The sequence below is a fragment of the Nomascus leucogenys genome, chromosome 11 (genome assembly GCF_006542625.1).
Source record: "Nomascus leucogenys isolate Asia chromosome 11, Asia_NLE_v1, whole genome shotgun sequence".
Classification (NCBI taxonomy): domain Eukaryota; kingdom Metazoa; phylum Chordata; class Mammalia; order Primates; family Hylobatidae; genus Nomascus; species Nomascus leucogenys.
In genome coordinates this window covers 107216933-107232266 of record NC_044391.1, presented here as the reverse complement: position 1 = coordinate 107232266, position 15334 = coordinate 107216933, and the positions used below count along the sequence as shown (strand labels likewise).

General features: G+C 41.9%; 1 protein-coding gene across 1 annotated transcript in view; it reads left to right on the top strand.

Annotated features, from left to right (window-relative positions):
• The window catches only part of ETV5 (ETS variant transcription factor 5), a 63671-nt gene that overhangs the window by 16931 nt on the left and 31406 nt on the right, over positions 1 to 15334 (top strand). Inside the window, exons 6-7 of the mRNA XM_003256599.4 lie at positions 11326 to 11455; positions 12395 to 12682. Coding sequence (XP_003256647.1) covers positions 11326 to 11455; positions 12395 to 12682 — 418 coding nt within the window. The remainder of the gene's footprint in view (positions 1 to 11325; positions 11456 to 12394; positions 12683 to 15334) is intronic.

Below are 15334 nucleotides of genomic sequence, written 5' to 3'. Positions count from 1 at the left end.
GGATTTCCATTTTCAGAATTCTAGAGTAATCTTCCAGTGTCCTTAATATTTGTGTTTCTGCCACCACACTTAGTTCCTAAGTGAGAGTGGGCTTTCTGGAGATAGTCTCTATGCTGTCTTTCAAGCAAGGTGCCTAGCATTTTTCAACATGGCACTCACCAACAAAATTCCTCGGCTTGCATTTCAAAAATCTTCCCCAAAAGGTCTTGGCTCTTGAATTTCCAGACTTGATACAACCTCATCTACTCTCATGAGCAAGAAAGGTGTCTCCTTCCCTCACTTCCTTTCCCACTGTGGCAAGACTTGGCTCTAATTTCATTGGCTACTATTACATCCTGGTATTTCTAGCCATTTTCATGCAAGGCCATCAAAACTTCAAAAACTTGAATCTGGATCTTAGGTTGGTCTTATTCCTATACCAATGTAACCTTAACCCTATTTTTTGGATATGTCTTTCCCATAGTCCATGTCATGATAATACATTCAAAGCCTTTTATTTTGAGCTGATTGTATTACCCCAAGTTTCTAGGTCTAAATCAGGAAGAATTGAGTGTTTTTTGTTTTGTTTTGTTTTTTGTCCACACACCAGTTCCTGAAGCGTCTCTTCTGCTGACTGTAGTTTTTTTTCCCACTGCATGGGAGAAATCTGATTCCTGAAGCCAAGTGTTCCAGGAACTAGCTTTACCACTCCCTAATTTGGCTCTTGCGTTATTTATTGTACAGAAGATGATAATTGGCCTTATAGGAAGGGATTCTATTCTATAACTGTTCATTGATTAATTCTGCTGTCTCATGGTTGATCTGAGACCCTGGAGCCCTGAAATATACCACCAGGGTGACAGTCAGTCCTTTGATTCTTGCTGAGAAATAGGACAAATAGCAAAAATACCCCAGAGTCATCAACATCATAACTCCCTTCCACCACCATGATTAATTGCTGATCTAAAGTCCTGAATACTATACAGCTGTGCCAGTTCTGAAGCTTCTTTCCCCGTACCTGCTAATAGCAAACCCTATCCCAAAGCACAAGCACAAAGCACAAGCCTTACTTTCTTCATGTGGGACTTTGCCCAGGACAAATGCAGCCGTTCTTGCAGAATGAGCCTGCCCTGAAATCTCAGCCCTGGCATGTGGTATGGCCAGCCAGTTGTTGGCTTACCAGGTGTTTGTCACGTCCCCCATGAGTCGTTTGGAGGGCCTTGATTCCACACTAAGGTCCAGCTGCCATTCTTGGTTCCTAAGACATAAATGCACAGGGGATTTTCCAAGCCAGCGTACTGACTTTAACACAGTTTAGGTCTTCAGCCCCGTGTTCCTTTTTATCTAGCCTGGTAAACTAGGATGAACAGTTGGAGCCCCCAGGCTCAGAGCAGCGAAAGCCTAGGCCACCTATTTCCCGCTTCCTCTCGTCCTGATCCCAGCCCTGCTCAGCGTTTAGGGGTAAAAAGGCTAACCCAAGCTGCTTATGAGGGAAGAAAATGAAGGAGAACCATAAGAAAGAGAACTTTAATTCTGCCAACCTTCCCAGGTTGGTGATAGCTGCCTTGCGCTCTCTGGAGGACCCTGGGGATGAAATCGAATGAGTTGTCCAGCTGTTCTGGACAACCTATTGTCCTAAACCTGTTTTACATATAAATTCACAAGGAGTGGAAATTCTCCATTTTTTCTCAAGAATGGTTTGTGGTTGACTTGGGCATATATTTTAGTTCCTGTTATATATGCATTAATATGAATATAGAGTTACTGATAGGTGTTATTTTTGTTGATTTTTTTTTTTTTTTTTTTGAGACAGAGTCTCACTCTGTCACCCAGGCTGGAGTGCAGTGGTGCCATCTCGGCTCACTGCAAGCTCCGCCTCCCAGGTTCACGCCATTCTCCTGCCTCAGCCTCTCCGAGTAGCTGGGACTACAGGCGCCCGCCACCACGCCCGGCTAATTTTTTGTGTTTTTAGTAGAGACGGGGTTTCACCGTGGTCTCGATCTCCTGACCTCATGATCCGCCCGCCTCGGCCTCCCAAAGTGCTGGGATTACAAGCGTGAGCCACCAGGCCCGGCCTTTTGTTGATCATTTTGCATTTGTGTAACTGCTGTCTTTTTACCCAGGCAGTTTGGTGGAAGTATTAGCAGCAGGCAGTAATCACAGTGACAGCAGTGGCTGTTTTTATTTTGCCATCTCTGGAGTGTTCCCTTGTCCTTTCTAAGTGGGCCAAAGCCAACAAAATGTGTTTGAGAACCACTAGTGTAGACATTAGGTGTGACCAGCATTTATCCTTGTGTAAGGCTAGATTCCCAGGGCTGTATTATCCTTCCAATTCAGTAACAGGCCAAGGGTGGCTTTCTTCATTTGTCGATGTATGGTTTTGAAGTTCCTAGCATGTCTACTTTTGACATGTTAGTCAACCATAAGATAAAGGATTTTTTTCCTCCAAATATCTCAGAGGAAATGGGACATAATAGCTGTTTTATTGATTTATTTTTAAAACATATTGCTACATTTGCTTCATCTCTGTGTATATATAGTTTTTTCTTAACCATTTGAAAGCAAGTTTCAGGCATTATAACATGTCACCCCAAATACTCTGGTGTGCATGTCTACAGATTGACATTCTCCTACATAGCCTAAGAAAATTAACTTTTATTCGGTAATATTTAGAATTCCCCAGTTGTCTCCAGATATCTTTCTAGCAATGTTGATAATGGTTTTGATCTAGGAATTCAATTTAAAATCACACATTGCATTTATGTTTATGCTTCATTTATCTTCTTTAATATGCAACAGTCTCCCTAGCTTTTTTATTTTCCCTGTAACAGTGACTTTTTTGAAGTCTTGGCCAGTCATTGACTTTTTTAGGGTCCATTTTTGAAGAATATATAGAAATGCAAACAGTATCCAGAAATGCTGCCCTTAGGCTTAGAAATCTCTAATATTGTTGATTCTCTCACTTCTCACATTCATGTATTTGTGTTGACCTTAAAACAGTGGTGAAAGAACAGAGTGACACAGATGGAGATAATTGGGTCAGAGATCGTTTGTACATGTTTGAGGAGAGGGCTTTTGGGGGGCTCATTAAACAGTTTTTAGCACAGCTTGCTCGATAGTTGATTTTACTATTTGTGGATGATTTTTCACCTATTAAATTCGACAACTTATCCTTACACAGGTTAGCTGTGTGAGATATTAAAGAAAAACAGCACATTCTTCCATACCTACACCAATTCTGCTTTTAGAACTTGTGTCCCCTAACTAAATTTGATAACATTGTCGATTTTTATTTTTGGAAACTGTTGCCAGGCAGGATCAATGTTAAACAAGTTTGAGCATGCCTCTTATTTGGTTTGGAAATCCAGACATCTCCTTTTCCAGATATTCTTTTTTAAGTGCCAGAACCTGTCCACTTAACCTTATCTCCTTGTGAACCTTCTTGTTTCCTAGAACAGAGTATTATCTACTATTAGAGTCATTCACTAGTGCTGTTAGAGCATTTACAAAGAATATTGAGGTATAATAGCTTTTATGTGTGAAATGAGTTTTTAATCTGCTCAGTCCTAAAATAAATATTTCTGACCCTCTCTGGTAATATAGTAGAACTTAAAAAATAAGTCTTACCCTATCTACATCTTTTTTCCTGCTAACTAGGTATTTGAGCTTTGTCTCAAAATCCATCAAAAAAGGCAAGAGCTAAGAGCAGGCAGCACTATGTTGGAAGCGCAAGGTACACTCCCTTCCGTGACTTAAAGCCCTCTGGTCTTTGCCAGTGGAGTACTCAGATAAGTTAAGGGTAAATCAGGGAAAAAGAGGTCACACTTGCTCTTCCCTGGTGGATTTTTCGGTTCTGTTTTGCCAGTGTCTTTGTTACATTTCCAGGTCCCTCTTCTTGATCATCTTTTCCTCTGCCTTCTTTCCCTGTGTTCTATTCACTCCCACAACCATAGAATATTAATAGTATGGGCAGGTGTCTCAGACTTCTCTCCCCTCCCACCCCCATTCTTGGACTATGCAGTATGTAATTCTTCCTCTGGAAGGAAAGGAAGTGAGATGGCAGTGGTCACAGAGGGGAGCAGTGACCCAAAGCTGGTGGCCAGGAGACTTAGGAGAAGGCCTTCATTTCAGGATGATGGCTCTGGAACCCTGAGCAGTATATAGCCATTACTATTTGTGTACATTCCACATCATATTTGTTCAAGTGTAATGGGAGGCTCTGGAGACCTAGGCCAGCCCCCTGAGCTGCAGCCTCATGGACACGCCATTCGGAAGCACGTGTCGGTGCTCTGGTCAGCTTCTGTCGTGAGACGCAACTTTCCATGTGAAGTAAGAGGATAATGACTATTGAGTGTGACCAAATAAGGTCTTCCCTGGAGGTCAGGCCTGCACAGCTGATTTGGGAAGGATGAGTCTGGCCCAGATGAAGGTAAACGAAACTAAACAAGGGAGAAGGAAAACCCCAAAACAGAACCTGAAGGGTGGCAACTGGTGGAAGGCGGTCAAAGCCTGTGTGTGAAGTAGGAGAAATCCAGATGGGCTTAGTCCTTCTCCCCTCAGACCGCAGGGTAACTAATTGGCAATTTCTTTAACACTCAGCAGCTACATAAATGTTTTATGTATTCACAACAAAGTCTGTGGCAAATTGAAACTTTGATGATTATGAAACACCAAAGAAAGCCTTATTAGACAAGATGGGTTTTGTCTTTCTAAAAAAAAAAAAAAAATCTTTTTGAATGGAACTGTCGCTAATCATAACATTCAACAAAAGTGTTTTCCTATGTCTTGATCCTTGGGGCTGTAATAGTGAAGTTTACCATTAGCACGGGCATGGGGTGGCCGCCTTGAACAGTCCACAGGCCTGTACTTGTGGGCAGGAAACAGATTTTGTCAGCAGAGGGAATTATTATTTCTCTTGAATGGACCAGCTTATTTTTTCTATTTTAAAACAACTGAGTTGTTTCTTTGGAAGACTGTTTCAAGACCATCACAGAAGAAAGATTTTCTAAAATTTGATAAATCTTAGTATTAACTCTGTGGTGCTATTTGATGAGGACCAGGCTGCTTTTTAAAAAAGTAGAAATTTAATTGAAGTAACATACAGAAATCACAAGAGTACAGCTGCGTGATGAATTCTCACAAACAGTATAAGCATTTAGATCAGAAAACGGAACTTATCAGACTATAAGAAGACTCCTATGCCCCCTTAACAGGCACCACCCCCTCAAGAGTAACCTCCCTCCTGACTTTCAAACCCCATAGATTAGTTTTGTCTTTTTTTGAACTTTATATAAATGGACTTACATAGCATGTACCCTTTTGTGTCTGGCTTCTTTTAGCTCAGCATATTTGTGAGATTCATCCATGTTGTTAAGCATAATTGCAATTTCTTCATTCTCCCTTCTGTGTAATGCTAAGATTTTGTTGGGGGTTACATTGAACCTATAGATAAATTTGGGAAGAACTGATATCTTTATAATGTTAAGCTTTCCAATCCACGAGCATGATCTATCCTTCCATTTATTGAGAGTTCTTTAATTTTTCTTAGTGTTTTGTGGTTTTCAGTGTAGGCGTCTTTTTTCTTTGTTTTTTCTTGAGACAGGGTCTCACTCTGTTGCCCAGTCTGGAGTGCAGTGGGATGATCACGGCTCACAGTAGCCTCAGCCTCCTGGACTCAGGTGACCCTCCCAACTCACCCTACCGCATAGCTGGGACCACAGGTGCATATCACAGTCCTGGCTAATTTTTTTTTTTTTTTTTTTTTTTTTGTATTTTTTTTGTAGACACCGGATTTTGTTATGTTGCCCAGGCTGGGCTCAAACTCCTGGGCTCACGCGATCTGCCCTGCCTTAGCCTCCCAAAGGGCTGGGATTACAGGCATAAGCCACCATGCCTGGCCCAGTATAGACACCTTATATGTCTTTCATTAGACGTTTTCCTAGGTATTTGATGATTTTGTTGATATTGTATATGCTTTTAATTTCACATTGTTTTAGTTACTGTATATTGAAAGTTTTTTTACGTGTTGACCTCATAGCCAATGACCTTGCCTACTGATTCTTATACTTTGTGGATATTTTTATATTTTCTATGTAGCCAACCAGGCCATCTGCTAATAATGACAGCTTTCTTTCCTTCTTTCTAATTTGCCTTGTGTTTATTCTTCTTGCCTTATTGCATTGGCTAGGACCAGGCTTGGAGTTTGATCTCTGTGTCAGATAGAAAAATCTAAGGAGTTCCCTAGTCTAATAAGAAAAGCAACTATGAAATTGGTTGACTTGTGAGCATCACATCTAAATTTAAAATGGTGTTATGGTTGTCTGCAAGGCAATACATGTACTTGATTGTGCATACCCACAGATGCAGACCTAATTACATCTTATCAGCTAGCTGCCCTTCTTTTTCCTACCCCTGACGAGCTAAGACTGTCATATATATTTGTGCATAAATCCTTAGCAGAGTTCTTATAGTCAAATAGGAGTCCAGGCAGCTCACACAAGGTCTTCTTGCCTCAGTGGTGGTAGTAAGACAATTGTCCAAAAGCAATTTCAGGGGTACAGGGCTTCTGGGGAGAGAGATGGCATCCATGGCTGCAGTGCAGAGTCTGGGTAGTAGTGACTGGCTATAGAAGATACCAGGTCTTCTGAAGTGCTGGCAGCTGTCTGAATGAGCAGAAGGTTTTGATCAGCTCAACTATAGAAGGGAAAGTGAGATCTTTTAGATGGAATGCTAGAATGGGAGGCAAGAATTACAAAAAGTGAAGGTTGCCAGGCACAGTGGCTCACACCTGTAATCCCAGCACTTTGGGAGGCCAAGGTCAGGAGTTCGAGACCAGCCTGACCAACATGGTGAAACTCCATCTCTACTAAAAATACAAAAAATTAGCCGGGTGTGGTGGTGCATGCCTGTAATCCCAGCTACTTGGGAGGCTGAGACAGGAGAATCGCTTGAACCCGGGAGGCGGAGGTTGCAGTGAGCCGAGATTGTGCCATTGCACTCCAGCCTGGGCAACAAGGGCAAAACTCTGTCTCAAAAAAAAAAAAAAAAAAAAGAAGACTACTGGCGTCAGAGATGGCATTGCTTGTGACAGTGGAGGTGAAATAGAGATCCTAGTTAATTTTGATATCCTAGAGCCAGACAAAGGCGTTAAGTCCTTGAGTGGATTTAGGGGTATGAGGTGTGGCTCGCTCTGGGGAGTATAGGGTAAACATGAGGATACAGCCCTGAGAGCTGGAAAAAAGTATCCTTCTGTTGTCTTCTCCTGTATTGTCTTCCTTTTCTCTTTCTCTTTCTCTTTTATTCCCTCTTTGATTGGTCTTTTTTCTCTCAGATTCCTTCTGGGAGCCAATATAATGAAAAGACTAAGAACTGCATAGGTAGGAATCCTGGCCATTGACCAGCTGTGAGACCGTGGCGAGTGACTTTGAGCCTTGTTTTCATGTTTGTAAAATGAAGACAATGGAAGCATTAATAGCTTTCTGATTGAATTGGGAAGACTGAATGAAATGAGGTATGTAAGAGCAACCAGGCATAAAGGAATGGCAAGGGGTCTGGCTGGCTGCCTCTTTCTTGGTCGGCCTTCTTTGTTCTTTTCCAGAGATATTAGTTCTTCTCATCCATTTTTCCTTTGTTCTAGAGCATTTTCTCTTAAACAGGTGTAAGTGGTATTTTTGTTTAGTTGAAAAAAAGGTTTATGCCTTCTATTTTTAATGTACAAAGTGAGCGAGTGGAGTATCTCCCATTTCTGTTAATGTGGTAGAAGATGACTAAAATGACAGTGCGGGGGCCCTTGCCTCTTCTCCCCTCGAATAGCAGCAGCCCTAAGACCTTTAGTTCCTTTGGGCCTCAGGATCCTTATCTATAAATGTAAGGGCTTGAATTCAGCATACTGAGGCCCTAATCTCTCTAATTGCATCGTTGAGAAGATGCTAAAAGTCAGATGCCTCACTAAATTATGCAGGCCAACCATGTCTGTTTTGCTTAGCATCATACACCCCCAACATCCAGAATACCTGGCCCATCAAAGATACTCTGTGAATGAATGAATGAATGAATGAAGGAAAGAAAGATCTTTATGACAAAGAAGGTAGTCCACATTCAGCAGGAATTATTGTCAGGGCACCATTGACTTTGTGGGCCCCTCTTCTACAATTCTGAGTTTAAACTCAAAGTTTCTAATTGCAGAAGATGTTTATTAGCTCAAATGTCAACTTTTTTTTTTTTTTTAGCATTTCTTTTCAAACTTCCTCAAGAGTTCATGATCCCTTTTCAATTCCAATTTGTTGCCATCCTTTATAGTCCTGGGTCTCTGTCATCATTTAGCAAGTCAGCTGTGCAAAGGTAAATACTATTTTTGAAAGCACAGGGTATAATTACACAACATCATAGCACCATCTGCAAGGTGCTGTGCCTTTTTCTTTATTTCTCAAGGCTGTATCACATACCTCATTTTACAAATGAAGAAACAGACTGAAAGCAAAGAGCATTCCTTGGGCTTCTGAGTTCCTGCTTTAAATACACCACTATCTCTGACTAACATGCCAGAATTAGGCTCCTTCACACATCCTCTAGTCCCACAGACCTTTGAGGAGCTGAGCCTTGTTCCTCACCACTCACAGGGCCCCTCGTGGCTTTCCTGTCAGTGTAGATCTGTGAAACTTTCCATTCTCGTTCCTGCCATGTTTTATCCTGAGGGTAAAGTATATGTAACTAACATTGTACCCAGCCTTGTAGGGTAGATGTGGTCCCTGCCTTCAAGGTTAAGAACAAATTGGAAATATAATCCATTTGTTCATGCAAATACTTTTTGAACTCCCCCTTTGTATAAAGAATATACTGTTCCACATATAAGACGTTTGGGGTAGAAGGTACTATATGATTTAGAGCCAAAGTGATGTGGTACACACTAAGTACTGTCTGGATTTGAAGAAATCAAGGCATCAGAATTCGCTGGCAGTTTAGATCCTTTTAGATACGTGCAGTTCCTGAAACAAATACAAAGTGTTTCTTTGTGGGCAACTTTGGCTTACCCTCTGGTGTTAGACTTGTCAGCAGAATTGGTAACTGTTATAATAATATTGTGACAATGTCAAGACACTTCTAAAACCTGAAATCAGACCATTGAATAATACCCTAATTGCTTTCTTTCCAAACTTAGGTAAAGTGGTGATTGCAAATGATTATCTTTAGATAAAGCAAGAAAAGTAGATGTTTCAAGGACATGTAGCTTTTGTTTAAATTGGGTCATCATTACCTTTCCTCATTATTTTGCCAAAACTTTTATAGCAGAAGACTGGTGGGAGGAAGGGCGGTGACCACAGGGCAGTGCTGAGAACTGCCAGACTATCTATTGTGTTGGAGGAAGGGATTTCTGTGTCAAATTCTCATTTACTAGCAACATTCAAACAAGCTTCGCTATTTTCTGTGTCTGAATATCTGAAACAGTTGATAACAATTGAGTGTTGGCTGCCATGATGTCACCATCAAAAAATCACGAGAGAAACTCTAATGACTTCTAAATATAATCTGCTAGTTCTCAACTTATTTTATGTATTCAGGAAAAGCAGTTGGCATTATATAAGAAAGAAATTATGAAAACCTGTCCTTTCCAGTCAGTCACTGGCAAGACTTTGCGGCAACATTGCTTTATAACCTTGTCATCTGTGATAGAGTCATCTGTCTCGTATTTACTCCTGAGTTCAGAATTTGGGATTAGAGAGGCACCTGAGAGGCCAGTTGGCTGGAAGATTGTTCGGTCTTATCAGATATTAATAGAAAAGAGATGATTGTTTAGGCTGGGCGCAGTGGCTCATGCCTGTAATCCCAGCACTTTGGGAGGCCGAGGTGGGCGGATCACAAGGTCAGTAGTTCGAGACCAGCCTGGCCAACATGGTGAAACCCTGTCTCTACTAAAAATACAAAAATTAGCTGGGCGTGGTGGCAGGCGCCTGTAATCCTAGCTACTCAGGAGGCTGAGGCAGGAGAATCACTTGAACCTGGGAGGCGGAGGTTGCAGTGATTGCACCATTGCGCTCCAGCCTGGGTGACAGAGTGAGACTCTGTCTCAAAAAAAAAAAAAAAAAGAGAAAGAGAGAAAAGTGATGATTTGTTTAGCTAGTTCTACCTAGTATAATTGCTAAGAATTAACTCCTAAAGATGTTTTAGGAGTAAACATTGAGTCAAACTGAAAATGTTGGGTCACCAGACCACTAACTGTAGTTAGCTATTTAATGAGACCTTTGATACAGTGGCCAGTGGCCAGCACAGAAGCTTAACTTGCTCTCCTTCCCCACCTTCCAAGGTAGCTAGACAAGGAAGGAGTAACCATTCTAACTCAACTAGAAGGCAGCCCTTATAACGCAAAATGCATCTTTCCACTTTGGGTAAAATGCCGTCTCTGCAACAATGTAGCTCCTAGAGAAGACAGAAAAGGCAAACTCGGTTTTTTGTTCTTTGGGTTTATTTTGGCCACTACATGTAAATCACCTTGATTTGAAAAATTCTTGTTACTCTGCCCTCTCAGAATCCTATGTGGTATATGTAGTTGGCTTCCAAGCCAAAAGCAGTAGCTCCATGTATTTATTCCATGAATTCAGCAAAATTCACTGCACCATCTATGACAGGACTGGTTACGCAAACCCACCCTTGCTGGTCAGTCACTGAGACAGGCCTGGAGCAGATGTTGTAAGCACAAAGGTAGCCAGGCTTTCTGCTTTCTGTGTTCATTAGTCTTTCCTAGGTAGTGGATTGGTCTGTTGTTTTATTCCTTTGCTTTTAAAATTTTTGGAATGCCTCTAAAGTTGAATATTTCTTGCTGAGAGCTGATATTTAAAGTTACTTGAGAAAGGACTTTTTAAAAATTCTATATTTAATTTGTAAATATGCATCTGAATAAGAAATATATTTGCCACAGCGATTTTAAGCCTTTGATAAGCTTAAATGTGTTGGTAATGTCTACCAACACATTTTTGGTCGTTTTGTCCTTCTTGGAAAGAAAATTCTTCATCTCTGCAGCCACTTGCATTTTTGGTGGAGACCCGTTACCTGCAAGGTTTTTAAGGATTTTGCAGCTTCTGGAAAGCAAGACCCATGACCAAAGAAATTTGGGAAAAAAGACTTGGCTAATTAAAAGTATCAGATGATGATACTTAGTTTCTGACTTTGAAGAATTTAATTGGCTTTAGATGGGAGGTTGTGTGTTTAAGCGTTTTGCTTTTTCTGACATGTGACTTGACATGAGTTCCAAGAACAATCAGCTAGTTAGAAGGTTTGCAGAAGGCAGCATTGTGCTTCCTGTTAATCAGCTGTTCACTCTCTATTCCCCCCTCATCCCTCTTCTGATTTCAGTGGTGCTTCATGCCCCACCGCCAACCAAGATCAAACGGGAGCTGCACAGCCCTGCCTCTGAGCTGTCGTCTTGTAGCCATGAGCAGGCTCTTGGTGCTAACTATGGAGAAAAGTGCCTCTACAACTATTGGTAAGTGGGCAAGAGGAGTCGAAGAAAGGCTGCCCAGAAAGGCTCTGGAAGTAGCCATCAAGCTGAATGTTCCTTCCCAGTGTTACTTACCCAGCAGACCCTGGGGTAGAACACGTCCTTCTTTCATGGCAGTGTCATCCTCTGGGTGTAGCCTAGTCCCCTTGGGATCATTGTACTGCACACGAAAAAACCATTAAAGCCTTGTGGCTCCACAGAGCACTAAGTTCATAGGGTACCCAGCCCTTCTAGGGAAAGAGTCTCAATCCTGGGATATTTGGTCTGTGGCTTTGAGGCAGGTAATATATACTTCTTCATGTCTATCATATGTTAATGTGAACTTTAAGCACCAAAGAGGTAATCTCCAAATCAGAATATATGAAAAAGTCTTGAAGCTTGTGCCCTTTACTTAAGAATATCCAGGCCCCAGGAATGAAGCTTTAATTTTAAATCATTCTTTGCTCTAGAAGATAAACATAGATTTGCCTGAAAGGGGGAGGAGAAGAGTTGTTAATTCAAATGATGTCACAGCACAAACGGACCTTCAACACATATTCTGACTAATTCCTGGGAACCCTGGAAATAGTTGGGAGAGGGGACCAGAGAACACCTGGCAAAGCGTAAATTCTCCCCTCACCCACCCACCCTACACAGGCATACACGGAGAATTCTTTTAGAAGGAGGGAAAAAGGAAACCGGAAGCAGAGGCTAAAATTATCCTTGAGAAAAATCACTAGAAGTGTTAAACAAGTCCCTGTGACGCAGTGTGTTTGTCACTTTTCAGAGGTACAAATATCCCCTCGGGGCTACGAGCGATTTAACTATGTTAATGCTGTTATTTCCTGGCAACAATGGGCTGCAAACGAGCTTTCTGCTGGACCTGGTAACCATGCTAATGGCTTCATTTCAGCTTAATGGTTCCTTCTCTTTTTCTGTTTACAGTGCCTATGATAGGAAGCCTCCCTCTGGGTTCAAGCCATTAACCCCTCCTACAACCCCCCTCTCACCCACCCATCAGAATCCCCTATTTCCCCCACCTCAGGCAACTCTGCCCACCTCAGCGCACGCCCCTGCAGCTGGCCCCGTTCAAGGTGTGGGCCCCGCCCCCGCCCCCCATTCGCTTCCAGAGCCTGGACCACAGCAGCAAACATTTGCGGTCCCCCGACCACCACATCAGCCCCTGCAGATGCCAAAGATGATGCCTGAAAACCAGTATCCATCAGAACAGAGGTGGGTGTTGATCTGGGCTTCTTCCTTGATTGCCTCCCTCGCCCCTATCCTTTCTCACTGGGAGAGGGGAAGCAGTTTGTCTTATTTACCAGGTTCCTAAAAAGTTATCATTACACTGAAGCAGCTTGTGAGGCAAGACTAATAATAATACGAATATGACTGTTTATATACCACCCTGTTCCCAAGGTACTCCAGATGGTTGATGAACTACGACATCCTTATGAAGTAGGTAAGGGAGAGGTAACTGGTATTCTCCTCTCTCACAGAACTAGAGGAAGAATGACTTGCCAGGATAGTCTTGTCCCTCACTGAGGGCAGGTTCCTGACTCCTCATTGGATGCTGCCTACTATTAATAGAATTGAACTTTGGTTATTACCATTTCACTTACATATAAGGGACAATTGCTGATTTATACAAGGTAATATTACTTATCTGATTTTCATGTGTTTTAACAGTAGGAGATTAGCTAAGGACCTTATTTACACATCTGCTTTTGAGATCGAAATCTCCTGGTTACACTGCAGGTGGTTTTTACTTTCTACAGACATTGAGGCATCAGGAGTAACTTGTCCAGAGTCAGTCACTTATCAAAAAAGTGTTTGAAGGGAACCTTCTCTGCACACTCCAAACCTGACCTTTTTATTTGTGGTATTCTAGAATCTCAGATGCTTGTGGCCTTCTTTTTTAGAAGATGTGCTGGGGGCCTGTCTTTTTTATTTCAAGTTTCTCTGGGATAAGGAGATAACCACAGGGGCTGGTTGTCAACAGTATTACCAAAGGATGCAAGATGGTGGCCATGGTATTTCTTATCTGTCTATCTTGCGTTAGGTGGATCGGTGTCGGGGCCGCAATGGGGCAGGAGTAGGAAGAATACATGAGTATACCTTTCCCAGGCCTGGTCCATTCCAGATGCCTACCAGTATTTACTTGGAGGTCACTTTATTTCTAGATGAAATACAGGGGTAAAAATAAGGTCCCTTTGTCTGGTTCTGATCCCCTTCCCGTTTTGCTCTGAAAGTCACCATTAAGAACGGCAAAATATGGCTGGTTGCTGTTTATTCCTTGGTTAGGCCAAGGGACATGAACGCCTGTGTTATGCGGGGCTCAAGGGCTGAGCACTGATGGGGTTGGCGGGGGCTGGCTCGGGAGTGGGCCTCTATTGCCACCAGGGGCTTATCTGGAGGACACAGCTGCCACTGAGCTTTTGGTAATTGTTACCTTGTACTAACAACCTGTACGTGTGCAGAAGAATTTGGTTACTTGGTTTTTTATGTAAAAATTGTAGATTTTTTTTTTAAGTTGGCAACTGATTCAAATTAAAAACAACACCACTCTGCAGACTAAACAAAACTTCTCTGGGCAAAATCACCCTGCAGGCCTGCCAATTTGTGAACTCTGGCCTAGATATCATTTTTATTTCAATGATTTTTTTGGTGTTTTTAAACAGCATCTTGCTGATTTTCTGCAAGGGTTATGGGGAAACTGGGGAGGAAGGGTGGGGTCGAGTATATATTCAGTATTTGAAATTCTTAGCAAACTTCTATTTGTTATACCATGATGTGTAAAAGAAAATTCCTTTATCTAATATTTCCCCCTCAATCCTTGTTTTTTATCCAAGGGGCTTATGTAACATACTGTATTAAGAGTTAACTGAGTTGGGAGACAAATATCCTAGTTCTCCTGGAGAATTGGGAGACGGTAGCCCCAGTCTCAGCTGTGAAATAAGCCTGTCTCCGGTCCACCCAGCCTCCTGAGAAGGAAGGAGGTTTGGATTCCTGGGATTGATGAGTTATTTGCCCTTGGGTGTTGAAGAGAGGAGGGAACCAGAATGCAGGTATTTCTTTTCTTGGGTGATTCCTCTTTGAAGTCTGCCTGTGCATTTTGGACTGACTTCTTATACTCTGCCTTTAGGACTGATGGGTCTAAAATTCAAAGCTGTCACACACACACTGGGGTGATACAGAGATCCTTGAGGTAATTGCGGTGAAGGGGGAGGTATTCTGTAGGCGACCAAATCGATTACAAACAACACTGGGCACGTGGGTTTCCACTCAAGAGTGCTGTCCTCTCAAAGTTGAAAGTGCACAGGAGTCCCCACGGGAGTGTGGAGGGGGGATTTTCAGTGCAGAGTCCTTGTTAACATTCAGAGATAGAGTCTGTGGGCCTGGGGTGGGTCCTGGATATAGTGTCACACTTTAAGAAATTGTGATCCACCTCTCTCTACCCTCATCCTTATTCCACCCCACCTTTATTTAAAGCATATATTACCAAATTCTGTTCCTACTGCCTTTGTCTATTAATATGGTCATTCACGTGGTATCTGTGTGACATAAAACGCATCAAAAACATGACAGTGATTTTGCGTCTAGATACTGGATAGTACACAGAAAATGAGACAGACCAAAATCCCTGGTTTGATTTTTGTAAAAGTAATAGAAATTACAGATGTGGATAATATCAAGCTTAATAATCATACATTTAATAACTTTTTTGCCTGCCCAAAAGTGGGGCAGATTACTTTTATGGTGACTATAGGTTGTCTCTCGGCTTAGAACTTTTTATTAAAATTAGAGGGAAAATTACTTCAAAACGAAATCCCTAATATAAATATATGGTATTTTGCATGATAGAAGTAAATAGAGTCTCATTTG